Consider the following 19,651-nt stretch of genomic DNA (forward strand, 5'->3'; position numbering starts at 1 on the left):
GACAACAGATGATAGCCTCTTGGCTAACTCTGGCACATACAGGAATGTTAATTAATGTGCACTGTCCCTGTTAAACAAATGAATACATAAATAAAAATAAGTGTATGCTCCTCATTTAGTTGATAATTCTTTATCTACAAAGTTTTCGTATCTTAAATACTGTTTCATAGCAAACAAAAAAATGAAAGAGATGTTAAAGGAATTCAGGTTCATGAGATAAAATAGAATAAAGGTTTCACAAATCTGAAACTGTGTTATAAAGAATCTTTAGACCCTCTGTGATAATCCAGTCCAGATTTGATGAGTCTAGGTCTAGTGGTTTCAGATCAGGACCTGGTCTAATGTGGTCTACATGTAAAAAAAAAAGCACTGAAATCTCCCTTGTTTGTATTTTCACAAATAGAATTAAGGTTTCACAAATCTGAAACTGTGTTATAAAGAATCTTTAGACCCTCTGGGATAATCCAGTCCAGATTTGATGAGTCTAGGTCTAGTGGTTTCAGATCAGGACCTGGTCTAATGTGGTCTACATGTGAAAAAAGCAATGAAATCTCACTTTTTGTATTTTCACAAATAGAATAAAGGTTTCACAAATCTCAAAACTGTGTTATAAAGAATCTTTAGCCTCCGTGGGATAATCCAGTCCAGATTTGATGAGTCTAGGTCTAGTGGTTTCAGATCAGGACCTGGTCTAATGTGGTCTACATGTGAAAAAAGCAATGAAATCTCACTTTTTGTATTTTCACAAATAGAATAAAGGTTTCACAAATCTCAAACTGTGTTATAAAGAATCTTTAGACCCTCTGGGATAATCCAGTCCAGATTTGATGAGTCTAGGTCTAGTGGTTTCAGATCAGGACCTGGTCTAATGTGGTCTACATGTAAAAAAAAAGCACTGAAATCTCCCTTGTTTGTATTTTCACAAATAGAATTAAGGTTTCACAAATCTCAAACTGTGTTATAAAGAATCTTTAGACCCTCTGGGATAATCCAGTCCAGATTTGATGAGTCTAGGTCTAGTGGTTTCAGATCAGGACCTGGTCTAATGTGGTCTACATGTGAAAAAAGCAATGAAATCTCACTTTTTGTATTTTCACAAATAGAATAAAGGTTTCACAAATCTCAAACTGTGTTATAAAGAATCTTTAGACCCTCTGGGATAATCCAGTCCAGATTTGATGAGTCTAGGTCTAGTGGTTTTAGATCAGGACCTGGTCTAATCTGGTCTACATGTGAAAAAAGCACTGAAATCTCACTTTTTGTATTTTCACAAATGTATTAAAGGTTTCACAAATCTCAAACTGTGTTATAAAGAATCTTTAAACTCTCTGGGATAATCCAGTCCAAATAAATCGGCTATGCAGCGATTTAAGAGGTTAAAACACGGAGGATTGTTCGCTCAGCGCTGTAAATTAAATGTCCCTTAACTTTCCCCTTAACTGCCTAATCGGATGCTCTGAATCGGAAGCCAACTTCAGCGTCGTCTCCCATGGGCTAATACGGGACGGTTGGCAACCCTAGTCTGGGGGTTTGTACTTCTTTCTTCATAACACACGTGTGTTGACGATGTCTGTCATGTTACATAGGATATTGCGACCCGCGTTGAAACAGGCTCAGCTGCTGTCAGCAGTCAAAAACAAGCAGCCACTGTGGAGGCACGAGACGCTGGTCAGCGCGAGCTCTGCGTGCGATGCAACTATTCGGTCACTCGAAGACTGTCTCGGTGAGTTTAGTGTAACACGATTAATACATAAGCTACTGTGGGGCAAAACCTGAGGGGGAAAAAGTACTCAGATCTTGTACTTTAGTACACGTAGAAGTACTTGAGTGTAGAAATACTCTGCTACAAGTAAAAGTCCTGCATTTAAAATATGACTCAAGTAAAAGTAGAAAAGTATTGGCATCAACATACTTAAAGTACCAAAAGTTGAGTACTCATGCAGTTTCAGAATAAAACGTATTATATGTTTATATTGTAATTATTGATGCATTAATGTTTTTATCAAAGCTGGTAAAGGTGTAGCTAGTTTTAATGACTTTGTATACTGCAGGGTAGAATGTGAATTTCACTTCAGGTGTCTAAAGTGTTATTTAAGTGTTGATTACATTTCACATCATTAATTTAAATCTGCAAAGTAACTAAAGGTATTCAATTAATGTAGTGGAGTAAAAGTACAATCTGAATTGTAATGGAATAGAAGGACAAAGTAGCAAAACATTTAAATACTCAAGTGAACCACAAGTAGCCTACCTCAACATGTTACTTAAGTACAATCCTTGAGTAAATGTACTTAGTTAATTTACAACACTGGGCAAAACTCAACATTAAACTCATGCTTATGAAACCCCCAGAGGTCAACTATGGAGGGGCGCCGATGTGGTTCAACTACGTGTGGCTGAGGGATCACTGCCGCTCTGACGCTTCCTACAACTCCAGCACTAACCAGAGGAACCTGGACACTGCGAGTATAGACCTCTCCATCCGCCCTGACAACACAACTGTGCAAGACGGCCATCTGGTCCTCACCTGTGAGTACAGTTCTACCAAACCAAACATCTCAAAATACAAGTCTGGTCAGGAAAAGAATGCCCAAAGTGTTTTAAATCATTTTCAAGTTATGTGGCAGTGTGTACGCCTCATCCAAAGTAGTGTTGTCACGATACCAACATTTTGGTTTCGATACCGATACCAAGTCAAGAATTGCGATTCCGATTCTTTTTCGATACTTTTCTTAAAAAAAGGGAAACGGTCTTAAATGTAATTATTGTGCTTTATTTCACACCAGAACCATAACACAAACTTTTAAACAATGAGAACAATAAACAAAATAAATGACAATAATTCATATTAAATAAAATTAAGCATCATCTCAAAAACTTTTTTGTTTTATAAAATATAATTTTTTTAATATTTTATTAACATGTAATAGTACAGTAATATAAATAATTATTGACAAAATGTATATTGCAGATATTAGCCACATTGGTAAGTTAGCTAAAAAGATAGCCATATTAGACAGTTATCATTGCCATTAATTGCCTCGTCAAATTACGAAAACGTTCGTTTGTCACAAAATAAATGACACTTATTTGACTTAGATTTGAGGGCATGGGCTTGAGCATGATGTAATTATGTTATCTATCACAGGGGTTCCCAACCCCCGGTCGCGGCCCGGTGTTACTGCCGGGCCGCGAAATAGCTGTGAGTTTATCGTAATATTTGCAGAATTATAAATATATAAAATATTTTATCATAATATTTTTTTCAAAAAGTGTTTAATGTTCGCACCTATAGCCTACCAGTCATATTATTTAATCCAGTAGCCTAGTTAATCTTTCACCAGATAACCGTTGAAAATGGCTTTTATGATGTTCCGAGGGAGTCGGCGGCTGGTCTCAGCCTCTTGTGCGCACGAGAAAGTTACCGGTGCGCCAAATAGGAAGTGGAGCGCACAGGAGACAACCGTTTAATTGCAGACTGTTATGTTTATGTGGGGAAATGGCAGTGCATACATTATTTGAGATATATTTCAAACTCGGACTTCATTTTAAGGACATGTCGGCCAGGGGTGTAGAGCTATATGTTTATTTTATTAGCTTTTCTTTTTAATGACTGATTTTAAATGCCATTTTCTTAATGTCTTTCATTTTTTTGTAAAGCACTTTGAATTGCCTTGTGTTGAAAAGTGCTATATAAATAAACTTGCCTTGCCTTTGTTTAAAGGTGGGGTAGGTAAGTTTCAGAAACCGGCTCGAGATACACTTTTTGTTATATTCCATGGAATGCTCTTAATATCCCGATAGCAATGAATATCTTAAGTGCTTTGACAAAATATCCATAAAAAAATGTCATCTGTGGAAGCCGTAATACTGTAAAAAGTACAACCAATCCGATTGGATGGCCTACCTGCCTGTCAGCCTTCCATCGGGGCACAAACTTATCTCGTGCCCTCATTGGTCATGTGCGCGTTCGTGTGTGTTGGAGGAGGGGCTCTATAAGGAAGTGGTAGATTTTCTCCGGTTGTGTATTTTCAAATTCTAGCGATCTCGAGCCGGTTTCTCAAACTTACCTACCCCACCTTTAAGCACCGGATTGGCAAAACAGGAGAGTAAACCAGTCTGCCTTGATCTATGAATTCATGTCCGGGACTCTCACGCAGGCCCGGTTCCAGAACAAAATGACTAAGGGTGCATCTGAGATTAGAGAGGGTGCAGTGGTAAAGTGCTATTTTTCTAAGTGGGGATTGTATCTAACACCCTCTATGGGGGTCCTCACCTCCTCTGGGGGGGGTCCGGGGGCATGCTCCCCGGGAAGATTTTTTTTTAAATATTGAAGTTAAAACCATCAATCTGGTGCACTTTGAGAGCAACATTAAGAGATCTATGGATCTATGTGCTCTTTGCTTGATTCATGCCTTCCCAGTCCCTTATCACATAGCCTATAAGAGCATGGCGCCAGTTGTTGTAGCCAGTTGTGGTGAAGGCATCTGACTTACTTGAACCGAAATGTCTACATGCATAGCAGAAGATGGCATCTTTTTTACATGAATATTCCAGCCAATCTCTGTTTTGAAACCATGAGCTGCAAAATGAGCGCCTTACCCCACTGTACAGGCGAGTTGTGGACTTTTTTAAATATACCTGGGCAGGCTCTGTTTTGCAGAGGTCCTCTGGCACTTGCGGGCCGCCGAGGGGTGGCGGTGTTTGGGGTAACGAAGACGGCTGTGGCTGCTCCGCCTCTGTGGGCGAGGCGGGCAAAGCCGGCGAGTCGGACAGGAGGACGTTAGTGTCCACGACAGTAACGTAATGTCCCCATGATCTGAACTGTTATTACCTGCAGTAGATGCAGTGTATGCTGGCGATAAGGGCTGGTTGTTTTAACCATTTTCTGATCCATCATTGACTGCTGTGTAAGCACCTTGCAGATGATGAATGTGCAGCGGCACAGGTCACGCGCACCTGACATAACGTTACTTACCGTTTAAATTGATCAAATAAATGCAGCAGACAATACTATTCAACCACAATTACAATTTATTTTATTATTATTATTACTATAGTCTTCTTCTTCTTCTTCTTCTTCTTCTTCTTCTTCTTCTTCTTCTTCTTCTTCTTCTTCTTCTTCTTCTTCTTCTTCTTCTTCTTCTTCTTCTTCTTCTTCTTCTTCTTCTTCTTCTTCTTATTATTCTTCTTATTATTACTACTATTGTTAGTAATAGTAGGCAAAATGTAATAATTTTCACTTACATTTTTTTTCACTTTTAATTTTTTTTTTTTTTACTTTTATTTTTTCAAATGAGGGTGCATAACGACTCAACTGAGGGTGCAATGCACCCTTATGCACCCCCGTATAACCGGGCCTGCTCTCACGGTATCTGCTGCCCGCAGCTGTTTTATAGAAGGAAAACCTCCTTCACTTCATGAAATGGCTGCAGGCAGCATCAGGAGGCAGCGGGACGTGTAACTCCGCTTCTGAGAAGTGCAGCACCAGCGCGCCGAGAGCTGTGCCTTTTTACGCACCGCCTTCGCTGTGTTTACCTTCATCAGAACAGCGAGTGACTGCAGGCTGCTACACACACACACACACACACACACACACACACACACACACACACACACACACACACACACACACACACACACACACACACACACACACACACACACACACACACACACACACACACACACACACACACACCCACACACCACACACACACACACACACACACACACACACACACACACACACACACACCACACACACACACAACACACACACACACCACACACACACACTGCCCGATTACTCCCCCTTTTATTAGTTTTATGAAGGAGATATCCAGTCACCAAGGCGCATGATGTGTGCGTGTGTGTGTGTGTGTGTCCAACACCGGCATTTGTTTTCAAATGACCATGAACAGTAATTTACACACATCTGGCTAACTCCATAGGTAGCCTATATGCGGGTGTTCCCAAAATAAATTAGTTTAATCTTAATCTCGATGTAGTGCTAAATGCTGTCGGACGTGCACCGGAAGGAACGTCACTATCATAATATCTTCTGAAAACAAATGACACACACACACACACCTCGTTTTCCCATCACTGGATTATCCGTAAATCATACAAACAAAACCAAAACGTTGATTTATCTGTTTTCCCGTTTTGGTTTAAAAACTGAATAACGTCGGTTTTTTTGGTTTTCCGTTTTTGTACCAAAAAACGACACCGTTTTTTTTTTTAAACGTTGTTAATATGTTTTGGATGCATCGTTCTATTATTTGTTAAGGCTGTTACATAGGCTACAATTAGCCTCTGTTGCTACCTGCTGGTGAGTAAATATTAAAATCAGTTAAAATTGACAACCGGTCCGCTTCTTTTTTTTAATGTAGCCTATCTGCCGGTCCTTGGCACAATAAAGGTTGGGAACCCCTAATCTATCACATTCGCTAACCTGTTTATCTTTAAATTCTTTAAACAGCTCTGGATGCCGGTCGGCGGGTGCTTAGCCAAGTCTGATGTGTTGGCTCCCTTGGTTTGCAGGGATCTAAAACATTTCTCACAGACAGGCCTCGTGGTGTCCATAGGCTTGCCCTCACTGTCAGAGATATAGCTCAAATACTTCCAAATTTAGCTTCTGGCGTCTTTTTTGTCAACAAACCGAGGCGCAGCGGCAGTTGCACTCCCACTTGCAGCCATGCTTCTCGTTTTCTCACATGCTCTGGCAGCTAGCGCGTGGCCGCGTGCATGAGAGAGGGGAGGCACTTGAGCGTGCTTGAGAGGGGCGGCACTGCAGGCACGGCTGCAGTGCAGGGAATGGAAGCAGAGCGCTGAACACACACGGCTCTTATTATTAAAACGGCGCTTTCTCACCGGAGTACTTTTCCCCGTCATTCTTAAAGTACCGATACTAATGAAACGGAGGAATCGTACCGTTTTTAACGGCAGGGTATCGCGGTACCTTTCAAGTATCGGTACACCGTGCAACACTAATCCAAAGTAAATGCACTGAAGCCCTTCGCAATATATCAATATTATATTGATTTTGTGATATGAGACTAGGTATGGTCTTATATTTTGATATAGTTAGATGCCAGTATGGGTAGTTTCTAATTGGTTTTAAAGGCTGCATTCAAGTAAAGTAATTTGTAATCATTTCTGCACCCTACAATATCGTTGTAATATTGATATTGAGGTTTTTGGACACAAATATTGTGATATTTTTATTTCTCTATATTGCCCAGCTTTAAGGCATTGTAATGACACTGTAATGAAGTTTAGGGTAGATGCCAAACAAGCACAAGACCCCCAGGGGCCCCAGTCAGATATACCTGGTCCACTGATGCATTGCACCTTTGTTACAGGAACAGGTCAAATACCATCTAAGGTAGTAATCTTGGGTTCTTGTGTCAAACGCTGCATATATTTGAGTTCACTTTGAGCTTATATAGTGCATGTTCTTGGTTATAAATTATGTTTAATGAAGAGGCCCCAAACTAACCTGGCCTAACCTCGGACCTCACAAAACAATTAAAGAAAATCACCAAGAAACTAAACTATGAAACATGGCATTTACAACATGTAAACCTTAGGTCAGATTCAATGATTTACCTTAAGTTGACTAATAAAGTGCATCTTGAAAGTCTCAGTGTTCAGTCACACTTAATGTTATATTTTGAATATTTCCACAGTTTTACCTTGCAACTGCAGCCCTAAATGAAGAGGAACTGAAGCGGTAATCTAACAGACTCCATTGACAAAAACATGCATTTTACCCATAGACTGTATATATAAATTATTTTTACCCTGCAGAACACAGAAATTGCAGGTCACATGCTGCCCTGACCTGGGGCCTCATTTATAACGCCGTGTAGGATTCACGTGGGAAGGTTGCTTACGTAGTAGAAATCCAAAAAATAGGTACAGAAATGTTCCGACATTTTCCGATTCACCAAACATTGCGTACCGGCGAGTAAAGTGCGTACAGCACTTCCTACGCCGGTTTCCCTTTATAAATCACAATCGACTCGAAATGCGGTGCCGCTTTTGCGGGCTTCACGTAACGCCCATATTTGCCTATAAATAGTCAAAGAAACGCCCATTCATTCGTTCATTCTGACTGACTTTATGAAGAAGATCGCAGGAAATGACGACAGAACGGCTAAAAAAGACATCTCACATCGTGTCAGATTTTGGTTATTTTGGGGAGGTGGAGATAAATCACATTGTTTGGTGGATGCCGTTTGAACCAGAGTAGCAGCATGGAGGTCGGATCGTCACCAAAATAAATAAATAAGTGGTCCGAAAAAGGTTAATGACAAAATAAATACACATAGCCTTCCTCAGGCGGTGTGTTTGTACCGGGGACAGGAGACACCCCCTTGATGAGAGACTGTAAGAAATGATCGGGGAATCCCTCCGGAGTGGAGTCATGACGACTGGATCTGAATTATGTTTTCGTATTTGGTGGTTTGTGTCCCAGCTGTCGATCAGCTGGGCGCAGCGTCTCCACTGCAGCCTGTGCATCTCAACCCCCCCCTCCCCAGCAACTCTATATCCACCAGTTAGAGGAAATACAACTAATGTGTTGCGTTATATTAGCTGTACAATTTACCACATATGGTGTTCTTAGTTTCCATACCTCCTGTGTTTTACGAGCGACTTATCAAGTCTTAGCAAACGGCATAAAACATGATTAAACATGATAGTATATAAAACCATGCTCGTACAACCTATAGAAATGCAAAACCGCATCATTTATGAGAAAACATTTCATAACATTAACACAACATATTCGAGGTGGTTTTAAATAACATATTAGATATTATATCCGTATTTATTTATTTCTCCAAGTTATGTTTTTGTGTGCACTGAGGAGTCTCAATCAGGCGTTTGTTTAATCATTTTAAGATTGGCTTTAATCAATGTTTGAAAATGAATTCTTCATATGATAAATGAGAGGTAACATTTTATTTATGGTATTATTTCCACATATTTCTCTCCATTCTTCCTTCTGCCAACGATGTCGCAGTTTCTCGTCTGTCCCGTTTCTGTGCTTAGTGCGTACGCATGGGTTAGAGTTTGCGGGGAGGACTGCACGTTTTCCCGTCAAGTTAGTATTTTATAAATCGCAAACATTGCGTAGAAACTGGCGTACGCCATTTTTTTTTTTTAGCGTATATCCCTTTATAAATGAGGCCCCTGGTGATTTGTTTCTGTTATGCATGACTTTTTGTGTTTAAACAGCAATCCATAGTCACACAATAACACAAAACAAGCAACCGACCATACAAGTAACTTCTGTGTTCTGCTATGGAAAATCAATGTTTTTGTCAATGGAATGGCAAAGAACAGGCACTGAAAAATGTATATCATACACATAAACGTATATTGATATCTTAAGGTGGCTTAAACACATTTTGCTGCAGCCCTGGTCCACAGCAGTACATTGCTTTAATTCCGTGCTGGTACTCCTTTCCGTTTTCCTGAATTGAGCGTTTGTCCGTGCTAATGCACTGAATGAAATGAAAAGGTATTATTTGTATATTACTCGCTTCAAACTAAAGAGTGAAAAATAGAGCACACCATCATCACACATAATGTAAAGTTCTCTTCACATGGAAGAGTTTGTGATGGCATTCTTCTTATAGTGTAAACATTCATTATGTTGTCAGTAAATCCTTAGGGTATGGTCAGGTAATGAAAGGGGACAGATAAAAATATATGAACGGTTAAATAAATCTTTATGTACTCTGATTTCTTTTCACTTATAAATCTCTATCAGTTAACGGTGATTTGCAACATCTTTTACTGACTGGCACAGTGAACATTTGGCTTTGAGAGACTCATTATATCACTGGCATTAAAATGGTCTTAAAATGAAAAATATGAACAATCTTTCTGGGTCAATATATCGTCTAACAAAAGTGGTTATCCTGACAGGCCTATGGCAAGCACAAAATATGGAAAGGAGATAGCACCACTATAAGCTTTTAATAGCATAGCAGTGCAGTGAGAGCCTGGCAGCTTATAGTTGCCCATGCTCTCTGGCTGTGGGCGTCTGTCTGGCTTATGCCACTTGGGGTTGTCCTTAAGATGGACTGATGCCTCCCTGTGGGCTGCTGGGCCATTACAGGGTTTTTTATTTATGCACAAGAGTGGCACTGAATCTTACATAAACTGACAAATGGGTAGCTGTCAGCCCTGAGACAGTGGATGATGCATACACTCCTGTGGGCACACTGGCATACACACAGTGTGGCGCTGCATATTCAAGGTCAGCTGAGTCTGGGTGAGCTCATCCTATCCATCAACATCTGCCCTCACAGACTTGATTAGCTAAATACTCAATCTCAACGGTGCAAAGGCCCTCATGGATACTCAGGTAGCATGCAGATCGTATCTTTCTGCTGTATGTGTACATAAACCGTAGATGGCAAGCTTTTTATGAGCTTTTCTGTAATCCTTTACGACCTGATGTACCACAGTACATAGGTTAATGTGAGACTACTTGACAAAAGGAGAGGACAGAGATTTGAGCCAAGAGATTATATTCAAGATGATACAAATACTTGAGTTACTTTAACGTCTTTATCATTTTCATCTTATTGTGTGCAACAAAACGTTTACTCGCACACAAAGTGGCAAGTGGTACTTTTTCTTAAACTTTTCATTATGGAGTTAAAGTTGATTTAACAATGTAATGGCTAAGAATGACTCAATCAACCGATAAAGGCCAGTATCATAAAGAAATAAACCAGGAATGTAACTCAAATAAAACAGCCGCTGAGGCCCCAGTTAGCGGTTATTACGCAGTGTCAATGATCCAAGTCCAGGCAAGAGTCCTTTCTGTGCATTTTATTCCTATAATAATATGCAAAGAACAAAGGTTTAACCCTTTTTCCCTGTGCCTTTCCCGTGGCCTCCTACTACTTGCCCTGGTAAAAACCATATGCCATACTGGTGCTCTACTCCCACCACCCCCTGTCTCCAATATATACAATTACACCGAGTGCCCCAATCACCCAGTGCCAAAATACACCTTCAAAAATAAAAGCATAACACTACTTTAACTAACTTAAATAATAACAATTAATAACATTCACTGTAAACAAAAACAACCAGAAAATAAATGTTTAACTTTTCAATAATATAAATCAAAATATAGCTCGAACACAGCCTTTAAAGTAGTTCCCTATAAACCAATTTCCCAGCGGACAAATAGCCTTATGACATTTCACTCTTGTTTTCACTGGAATGTAAAAATCTGCATTCAATGCTTGGACAAATGACTCTGTAGTAGTCACGGGTATTAACTGGCTCGTTCTTGAGAAACATGTGTGGGCAGACTCATTTGACACATTTCTAGTGTAACGCTATGCAAGGTCAATATATAATAAATAAAATCTAAAGAAATGTTGACGATAATCAAAATGTATTATTTTCTCTCTTTAAGGCCACAACTCTAATTGTACCTTGCTGATTTTTGTAAAACCCACTACATTTAAACTCAACAGAAACAAAATAAAACTGGTTAAACCTATGTTAGAAACCGTAACATTTTCACCCGACTCCACATTTGTTTGCTGTCCCCTTTGTCTTATGCTTATCTCGTTTTATCACCACTGTAAAGCGTCTTTGAGCACCTGAAAAAGCGCTTGCAAATTAAATGTATTATTATTATTAGTAATAATGCTTTTCTCTGACTTCAAATGTGACACACCAGTAAATAAAATATCAATGGTGTCTATTACCACTTTAACCTTTCCTTAGTAATTTATTTCGATGAGTCAAACTCAGCTCATGCATAGCATTTAAAGCTAGGGTATGAATGCTTAATGAAGCCAGCAAGAGTAGCTACATTTGTTTTAAATGACCCAACCTAAGAATCCAGCGTTATTGCCTACTTTTTTTTTGTCTACCCTCCCTCCCAAATGTAAAGCGTCTTTGGGTTCAAGAAAAGCGCTATAGAAATAAAATGTATTATTATTATTATTATTATTATTACTCTTTTCCAATGAAAGTAGTAAACAGCATTAGCTTCAAAAGTCTAGCAAAAAACGCAGCAAGTTAGCAACACTGAAAACCAGTGACAACAATTAATATACACTGAAAAAACGTAATGTATTATGTCAACAACATTTACATAGCTGTATTAGGTTAGTTGGAAGCAACAATATTAAGTTCAACCTTATTCAACTTAATATTATTGCTTTCAACTAACCCAGGGGTCTGCAACCTTTTTGACCAAAAGAGCCATTTTGCTCCTTTTTCTAAAACATTTTTTTGTCTGGAGCCGCAAAACATATTTCATAGTTTTTTATTGTTATATCAGACAAAAACTACAGTTTTTTTGCATTTATTAGGCTATTTATTACATGATATAAAACTGTTAACCTCTAATAAGAAACAAAGAACTCTTATAAGGAGAATTACAAATAATACACAGGGCTACTTTAAAATAAATTAAACACAGCACTTGGGGGAGTCCTCTGCACATTTGAAGGGAAAAAAAATATTATTAAAATGGGCCCACTTTGAAATAAATAAAACATATATCTGCACCCTAAAAAGAGTTAAAGGTAAGAATGGAGAAACCAGCTCGAGTGCGCTAGAATTTGAAAATACACAACCGGAAAAAATATGCCTCTTCCTTCAGACTTTCTTACAGAGTCCCTCCTCCAACACACACGAACACGCACATGACCAATGAGGGCACGAGATAAGTTTGTGCACAGATGGAAGGCTGACAGGCAGGTAGGCCATCCAGTTATTTTAGCCGGGCCGAGGCAGATGATTGGTCGTGCTTTTTACAGCGCTACGGCTTCCACAGATTAATTTTTGTATGTATTTATTGTCAAAGCATTTAATATATTCATTGCTATCGGGACGTTAATAGCATTCCATGGAATATAACAAAAAGTGTTTTCTGAAATAAATTACATACCTCATTGAATTATGACTGAAGATCGTCAGCTGTCTTCCTCTCCCGTGTTGTTCCTCGATACATAAAGGCTGCACCACCGTTGACAACTTCTCTCTACATATCAGACATACCGGTAAACCAGCATCGTTTGCTGTGAAAGCAGATAACTCTGTCCACGCAGAATGAAATCCTGTGTTCCTCCGGTACTTTTCTATGATTTATCCATAGTTCGCTCATCGAGCCGGGGGTTATTCGCCTCCAAGAAAAGGCGCTCGCGCGGGACCGTAGCAGGATGTGACGCATATTTTAGTTGACCTAATTAAAACCGTTTTGTTTTTTATTTATGTGTCACAGTATCACCTCAAAATACAAGATACGAAACATTTTCAACCATGCAACAAAATATAAATAGTCCTACAAATACTTTTATTTTATTTCCTTCTTATTTGTGTCTAAGCTCAAGGGAGCCAGAGCAGAGGGCTTAAAGGGCCGCGGGTTGCCGACCCCTGAACTAACCTAATACAGTTCTGTGAAATTTGTTGACATAATACATGTAATTAAAGTCAATGTTTCAGTCTTTTCAGTGTAAACAACCAACATTACTATTGTAAGTTTTAACAACTTTCAAGGTAGACTCTTCTGGAAGACCCCAGTGAATGGGCAGATAAACTGATTGAATCAAATCAAATCAAGTTTTATTTATATAGCACATTTATAAACGATTTTTGGTCGAGCCAAAGTGCTGTACATATAATAAAAATAGCCTACAGTAGAGACACCTTACAGCAAATACAACAGCACAGATTGTTCAGAATATCAGTATGAGAAAAACGACACCCTCTATCCTTAGACCCTCTATCCTTAGACCCTCACATCGTGCAAGGAAAAACTTCCAGAGAAAACCCACAGTTTAAGGGGGGAAAACATGTGAGAAACCTCAGGGAGAGCAACAGAGGAGGGATCCCTCTCCCAGGGCGGACAGACGTGCAATAGATGCCGTGTGTAAATCGAAAAGATAATACATTTTACAGCATATAGACCGAATGTTAGGAAATTCATGTGTCTGTAATAAGAAGATGAATCCACGAGGATGTCAGCTACAATCCTGTGGAAGCCATCAGGGAAGCAGCATGACGAGACCCAAGGCAGGACCGCAGAGACAGGTTCAGCCACGACCCGAAGTCCACGACTTAATCCAGAACTCGGGATAGAGGATCCAAGACACAGGACTACAGCAAGAGGATCAGCCTCGACTCCGGATCCCGGCGTAGATATAGATACAAAACAATAAAAAAGATTTGGCTGGGTTAATCGGAACAAGAGAATACACAGACACAGACAGAGGGGGAAAAGGTCATTGGATAAAAGTTATTCTTGATAACCCTCTAGAATATTCAAGGTCAGCTGAGTCTGGGTGAGCTCATCCTATCCATCAACATCTGCCCTCACAGACTTGATTAGCTAAATGCTCAATCTCAACGGTGCAAAGGCCCTCATGGATACTCAGGTAGCATGCAGATCGTATCTTTCTGCTGTATGTGTACATAAACCGTAGATGGCAAGCTTTTTATGAGCTTTTCTGTAATCCTTTACGACCTGATGTACCACAGTACATAGGTTAATGTGAGACTACTTGACAAAAGGAGAGGACAGAGATTTGAGCCAAGAGATTATATTCAAGATGATACAAATACTTGAGTTACTTTAACGTCTTTATCATTTTCATCTTATTGTGTGCATTTTACACAACAAAACGTTTACTCGCACACAAAGTGGCAAGTGGTACTTTTTCTTAAACTTATCATTATGGAGTTAAAGTTGATTTAACAATGTAATGGCTAAGAATGACTCAATCAACCGATAAAGGCCAGTATCATAAAGAAATAAACCAGGAATGTAACTCAAATAAAACAGCCGCTGAGGCTCCAGTTAGCGGTTATTACGCAGTGTCAATGATCCAAGTCCAGGCAAGAGTCCTTTCTGTGCATTTTATTCCTATAATAATATGCAAAGAACAAAGGTTTAACCCTTTTTCCCTGTGCCTTTCCCGTGGCCTCCTACTACTTGCCCTGGTAAAAACCATATGCCATACTGGTGCTCTACTCCCACCACCCCCTGTCTCCAATATATACAATTACACCGAGTGCCCCAATCACCGAGTGCCAAAATACACCTTCAAAAATAAAAGCATAACACTACTTTAACTAACTTAAATAATAACAATTAATAACATTCACTGTAAACAAAAACAACCAGAAAATAAATGTTTAACTTTTCAATAATATAAATCAAAATATAGCTCGAACACAGCCTTTAAAGTAGTTCCCTATAAACCAATTTCCCAGCGGACAAATAGCCTTATGACATTTCACTCTTGTTTTCACTGGAATGTAAAAATCTGCATTCAATGCTTGGACAAATGACTCTGTAGTAGTCACGGGTATTAACTGGCTCGTTCTTGAGAAACATGTGTGGGCAGACTCATTTGACACATTTCTAGTGTAACGCTATGCAAGGTCAATATATAATAAATAAAATCTAAAGAAATGTTGACGATAATCAAAATGTATTATTTTCTCTCTTTAAGGCCACAACTCTAATTGTACCTTGCTGATTTTTGTAAAACCCACTACATTTAAACTCAACAGAAACAAAATAAAACTGGTTAAACCTATGTTAGAAACCGTAACATTTTCACCCGACTCCACATTTGTTTGCTGTCCCCTTTGTCTTATGCTTATCTCGTTTTATCACCACTGTAAAGCGTCTTTGAGCACCTGAAAAAGCGCTTGCAAATTAAATGTATTATTATTATTAGTAATAATGCTTTTCTCTGACTTCAAATGTGACACACCAGTAAATAAAATATCAATGGTGTCTATTACCACTTTAACCTTTCCTTAGTAATTTATTTCGATGAGTCAAACTCAGCTCATGCATAGCATTTAAAGCTAGGGTATGAATGCTTAATGAAGCCAGCAAGAGTAGCTACATTTTTTTTAAATGACCCAACCTAAGAATCCAGCGTTATTGCCTACTTTTTTTTTTCTACTTTTTTTTATCTACCCTCCCTCCCAAGTGTAAAGCGTCTTTGGGATCAAGAAAAGCGCTATAGAAATAAAATGTATTATTATTATTATTACTCTTTTCCAATGAAAGTAGTAAACAGCATTAGCTTCAAAAGTCTAGCAAAAAACGCGGCAAGTTAGCAACACTGAAAACCAGTGACAACAATTAATATACACTGAAAAACCATAATATATTATGTCAACAAAATTCACATAGCTGTATTAGGTTAGTTGGAAGCAACAATATTAAGTTCAACCTTATTGCTTTCAACTAACCTAATACAGTTCTGTGAAGTTTGTTGACATAATACATGTAATTAAAGTCAATGTTTCAGTCTTTTCAGTGTAAACAACCAACATTACTATTGTAAGTTTTAACAACTTTCAAGATAGCCTCTTCTGGAAGACCCCAGTGAATGGGCAGGTAAACTGATTGAATCAAATCAAATCAAGTTTTATTTATATAGCACATTTATAAACGATTTTTGGTCGAGCCAAAGTGCTGTACATATAATAAAAATAGCCTACAGTAGAGACACCTTACAGCAAATACAACAGCACAGATTGTTCAGAATATCAGTATGAGAAAAACGACACCCTCTATCCTTAGACCCTCTGTCCTTAGACCCTCACATCGTACAAGGAAAAACTTCCAGAGAAAACCCACAGTTTAAGGGGGGAAAACATGTGAGAAACCTCAGGGAGAGCAACAGAGGAGGGATCCCTCTCCCAGGACGGACAGACGTGCAATAGATGCCGTGTGTAAATCGAAGAGATAATACATTTTACAGCATATAGACCGAATGTTAGGAAATGCATGTGTCTGTAATAAGAAGATGAATCCACGAGGATGTCAGCTACAATCCTGTGGAAGCCATCAGGGAAGCAGCATGACGAGACCCAAGGCAGGACCGCAGAGACAGGTTCAGCCATGACCCGAAGACCACGACTTAATCCAGTACTCGGGATAGAGGATCCAAGACACAGGACTACAGCAAGAGGATCAGCCTCGACTCCGGATCCCGGCGTAGATATAGATACAAAACAATAAAAAATATTTGTCTGGGTTAATCGGAACAAGAGAATACACAGACACAGACAGAGAGGGAAAAGGTCATTGGATAAAAGTTATTCTTGATAACCCTCTAGAAAGATCTCATGAACTTCCCCACTCAATCTATCAAGACCCGAGCAGGTCTATTAGATAAGAAACAGAGATAGGGAGCACAACAACCTATCTCTCTGATTGAACATGAATTAGCTGGTAGGTAATAAGGCAGGTTCTCCTGTGGCGGCCAGTTACTGGATCTACGTGATGTTAAGAGTTTTTCAACACAAATGTTTCTAAAACACACCACTGATCTAATGTTATTTTAAGTGTACCTAATGTTTTCCCATTTCTGTATCCCAGGGCCAGGAGGTCATGTCTCAAAGTACAGCCTTAGCTGGCTAGCTGAGAACAGCTACGAAAAAAATAAGCAAAGCACCATCCAGCCACGCATCCTCTGGAATTCAGACACCTACAAAAAGGCCAACATCCCCTCTGCAAAATGGAAAAGCTTTATGAGTTGTGACGATGAAGTAAAGAACTTTCTTCAAAACTATCTTCTGTATGGGATCGCTTTTGTAGATGATGTCCCTGCTACAGTCGAAGCCACAGAGGCAGTCACCCAGAGAGTCAGTCTTATCAGGTATTAGGTACTTTATTTTTGCCTTTTCTTGTGAAAGTTATCTTAGAAATGACATTCTGAAGCATCTATGCTGCGCTAACAATTTGAATTTGTGTTTTTTTGTGTAACTTATACAAAAGGGAGACTACATATGGAAGAATGTGGTGTTTTACATCAGATTTTTCCAGAGGAGATAGTGCCTATAGCCAGCTGGGCCTGGACCGTCACACTGACACCTCCTACTTTCAGGAACCTTGTGGGTACGTACAGCAGAGATTAGCTCATATATCTTAAAAACAAAGCCCAAGAAAGTCTAATTTTTTTACCGCTGATTGCTGATACAGAATCCAGGTTTTCCACTGTCTCAAGCATGAAGGAACTGGGGGAAGGACATTGCTTGTGGATGGGTTTTACGCTGCTGAAAAAGTTCGCCAGCAGTCTCCTGAAAACTTTGAGCTGCTTGCCAAAGTGCCTATCAGACACGAGTACATTGAAAAGTCTGAAAACCACCGCAACCACATGACAGGCATCGGCCCTGTACTCAACGTCTATCCTTGGAACGATGAAATGTACCTAATTCGGTATGTTGGTGCTAAAGTATAACCACATTTTACTCATGTTTGTGCAGAAGTGGATCAATTTCATTGTTTTAATGTAGAGGTAAAGCTTCATATGTCTCACTATTTAATTACTCATATTTTCCCGTGCCTTAATAATAGACACACTTTAAAGAAACCTCTGTAGTCATTTGTATTGTTATTTTTCTACTGTGTTCTTTCAGGAAATATTAAATTGTTGTGTCCTTTCTCCAACAGATACAACAACTATGACCGATCTGTGATAAACATAGTGCCCCACGACCTTGTTCGACGATGGTACGTGGCACATCGAGAGCTGACAAATGAACTGAGGAGACCAGAGAATGAGCTGTGGGTGAAACTGACTCCGGGAAAAGTAAGAAAGCTGTTGGTTTGCAATTTGGTCATAAACAACCAAACTTGCTATTTCTTGATATTTTCTTATGCCTTTTGTGCTTTCTCAAGTTTGATGATGTCGCTGTATTTCATGTAATTGCTTTTTATTAGCAATATAATCTAAGGATTCTTTGACTCTCTTTTCTTCGTTAGGTGATTTTCATTGACAACTGGCGGGTCATGCATGGGAGGGACTCTTTCACCGGCCTGAGGCAGCTGTGCGGATGCTACCTGACCAGAGATGATGTCCTGAGTTCTGCACGCGTCTTCGGTCTGCAGGCCTGATCCTGGACATCAAGACCTCTTCACCGCTGTGCCTTATCAGTTAGCCTATGCAAGTTAGAGTTAAGATGATCCAGATCCTTTCTGAGTGATAGAGAGATGGAGAAAAGTGATTCAAGCCGAATCATCAAGTCAGTTGCTACAAAGTTGACATCAACCCAACTTTGTAACAACCTTCAGGATAGGCGATTAATTTAACTGGCTATCAATTGCCTGTTTTGACGGTTGGTACTCCAATATGTTTTATTGTTTAATACAACTTAACTGATTTCTGATCAGTCTATCCTATATCAATTAGGGTATTACAACTATAGGTTGAGGTAGTTTTTACATTTCCACTGAGAGCCTTCTGAATCCATTCACACTTGTAATAAATGTTTGATTGTTGTTGTGTTTTTGAATGTCTCCTGAATCACACTGGAACTGTTACAAGTTCTCAAACGGCTTGATATTGTTCTATCAATACATCATATGATCACATTAAATGGAGCATAGAAGAAAGTAATTAGGACAGTAATGTTACCCATCAGACTGTATCAATTCAGTCATAGGCGCCAATCTATGCTTCTGTCAGTGGGATCTCAAAACTGCTGAATGCCTGCAACAACCCCTAGCTTAATATACTGATTTGGAAGAAGCAGTAAAACACAAACATTTAACAGCAAATTAAATCAACATCAACCATTGACATGCACACAATATCAACAACCATTGACAGGCACCAAATAC

At 39.3% G+C, this 19,651-nt stretch overlaps 1 protein-coding gene across 1 annotated transcript; it reads left to right on the forward strand.

Moving 5' to 3' along the window:
- The first annotated feature begins 1,461 nt into the window (after positions 1 to 1,461).
- On the forward strand, positions 1,462 to 19,309 carry tmlhe (trimethyllysine hydroxylase, epsilon). The gene is made up of 7 exons (XM_034099379.1): positions 1,462 to 1,723; positions 2,353 to 2,529; positions 17,408 to 17,687; positions 17,807 to 17,926; positions 18,011 to 18,247; positions 18,482 to 18,620; positions 18,794 to 19,309. The coding sequence occupies exons 1-7, from the start codon at positions 1,567 to 1,569 to the stop codon at positions 18,923 to 18,925; spliced, it is 1,242 nt and encodes a 413-aa protein (XP_033955270.1). The 5' UTR covers positions 1,462 to 1,566; the 3' UTR covers positions 18,926 to 19,309.
- The last annotated feature ends 342 nt before the right edge of the window (positions 19,310 to 19,651 follow it).

This window comes from Pseudochaenichthys georgianus, chromosome 14 (genome assembly GCF_902827115.2).
Source record: "Pseudochaenichthys georgianus chromosome 14, fPseGeo1.2, whole genome shotgun sequence".
In the NCBI taxonomy this organism is placed as follows: Eukaryota; Metazoa; Chordata; class Actinopteri; order Perciformes; family Channichthyidae; genus Pseudochaenichthys; species Pseudochaenichthys georgianus.

Coding starts and splice junctions, on each gene's coding strand:
- tmlhe (XM_034099379.1), top strand. CDS start 1,567: ATGTCTGTCATGTTACATAGGATATTGCGACCCGCGTTGAAACAGGCT. Junction 2,530..17,407: donor CGGCCATCTGGTCCTCACCT/GTGAGTACAGTT, acceptor TCTGTATCCCAG/GGCCAGGAGGTCATGTCTCA. Junction 17,927..18,010: donor TACTTTCAGGAACCTTGTGG/GTACGTACAGCA, acceptor TTGCTGATACAG/AATCCAGGTTTTCCACTGTC.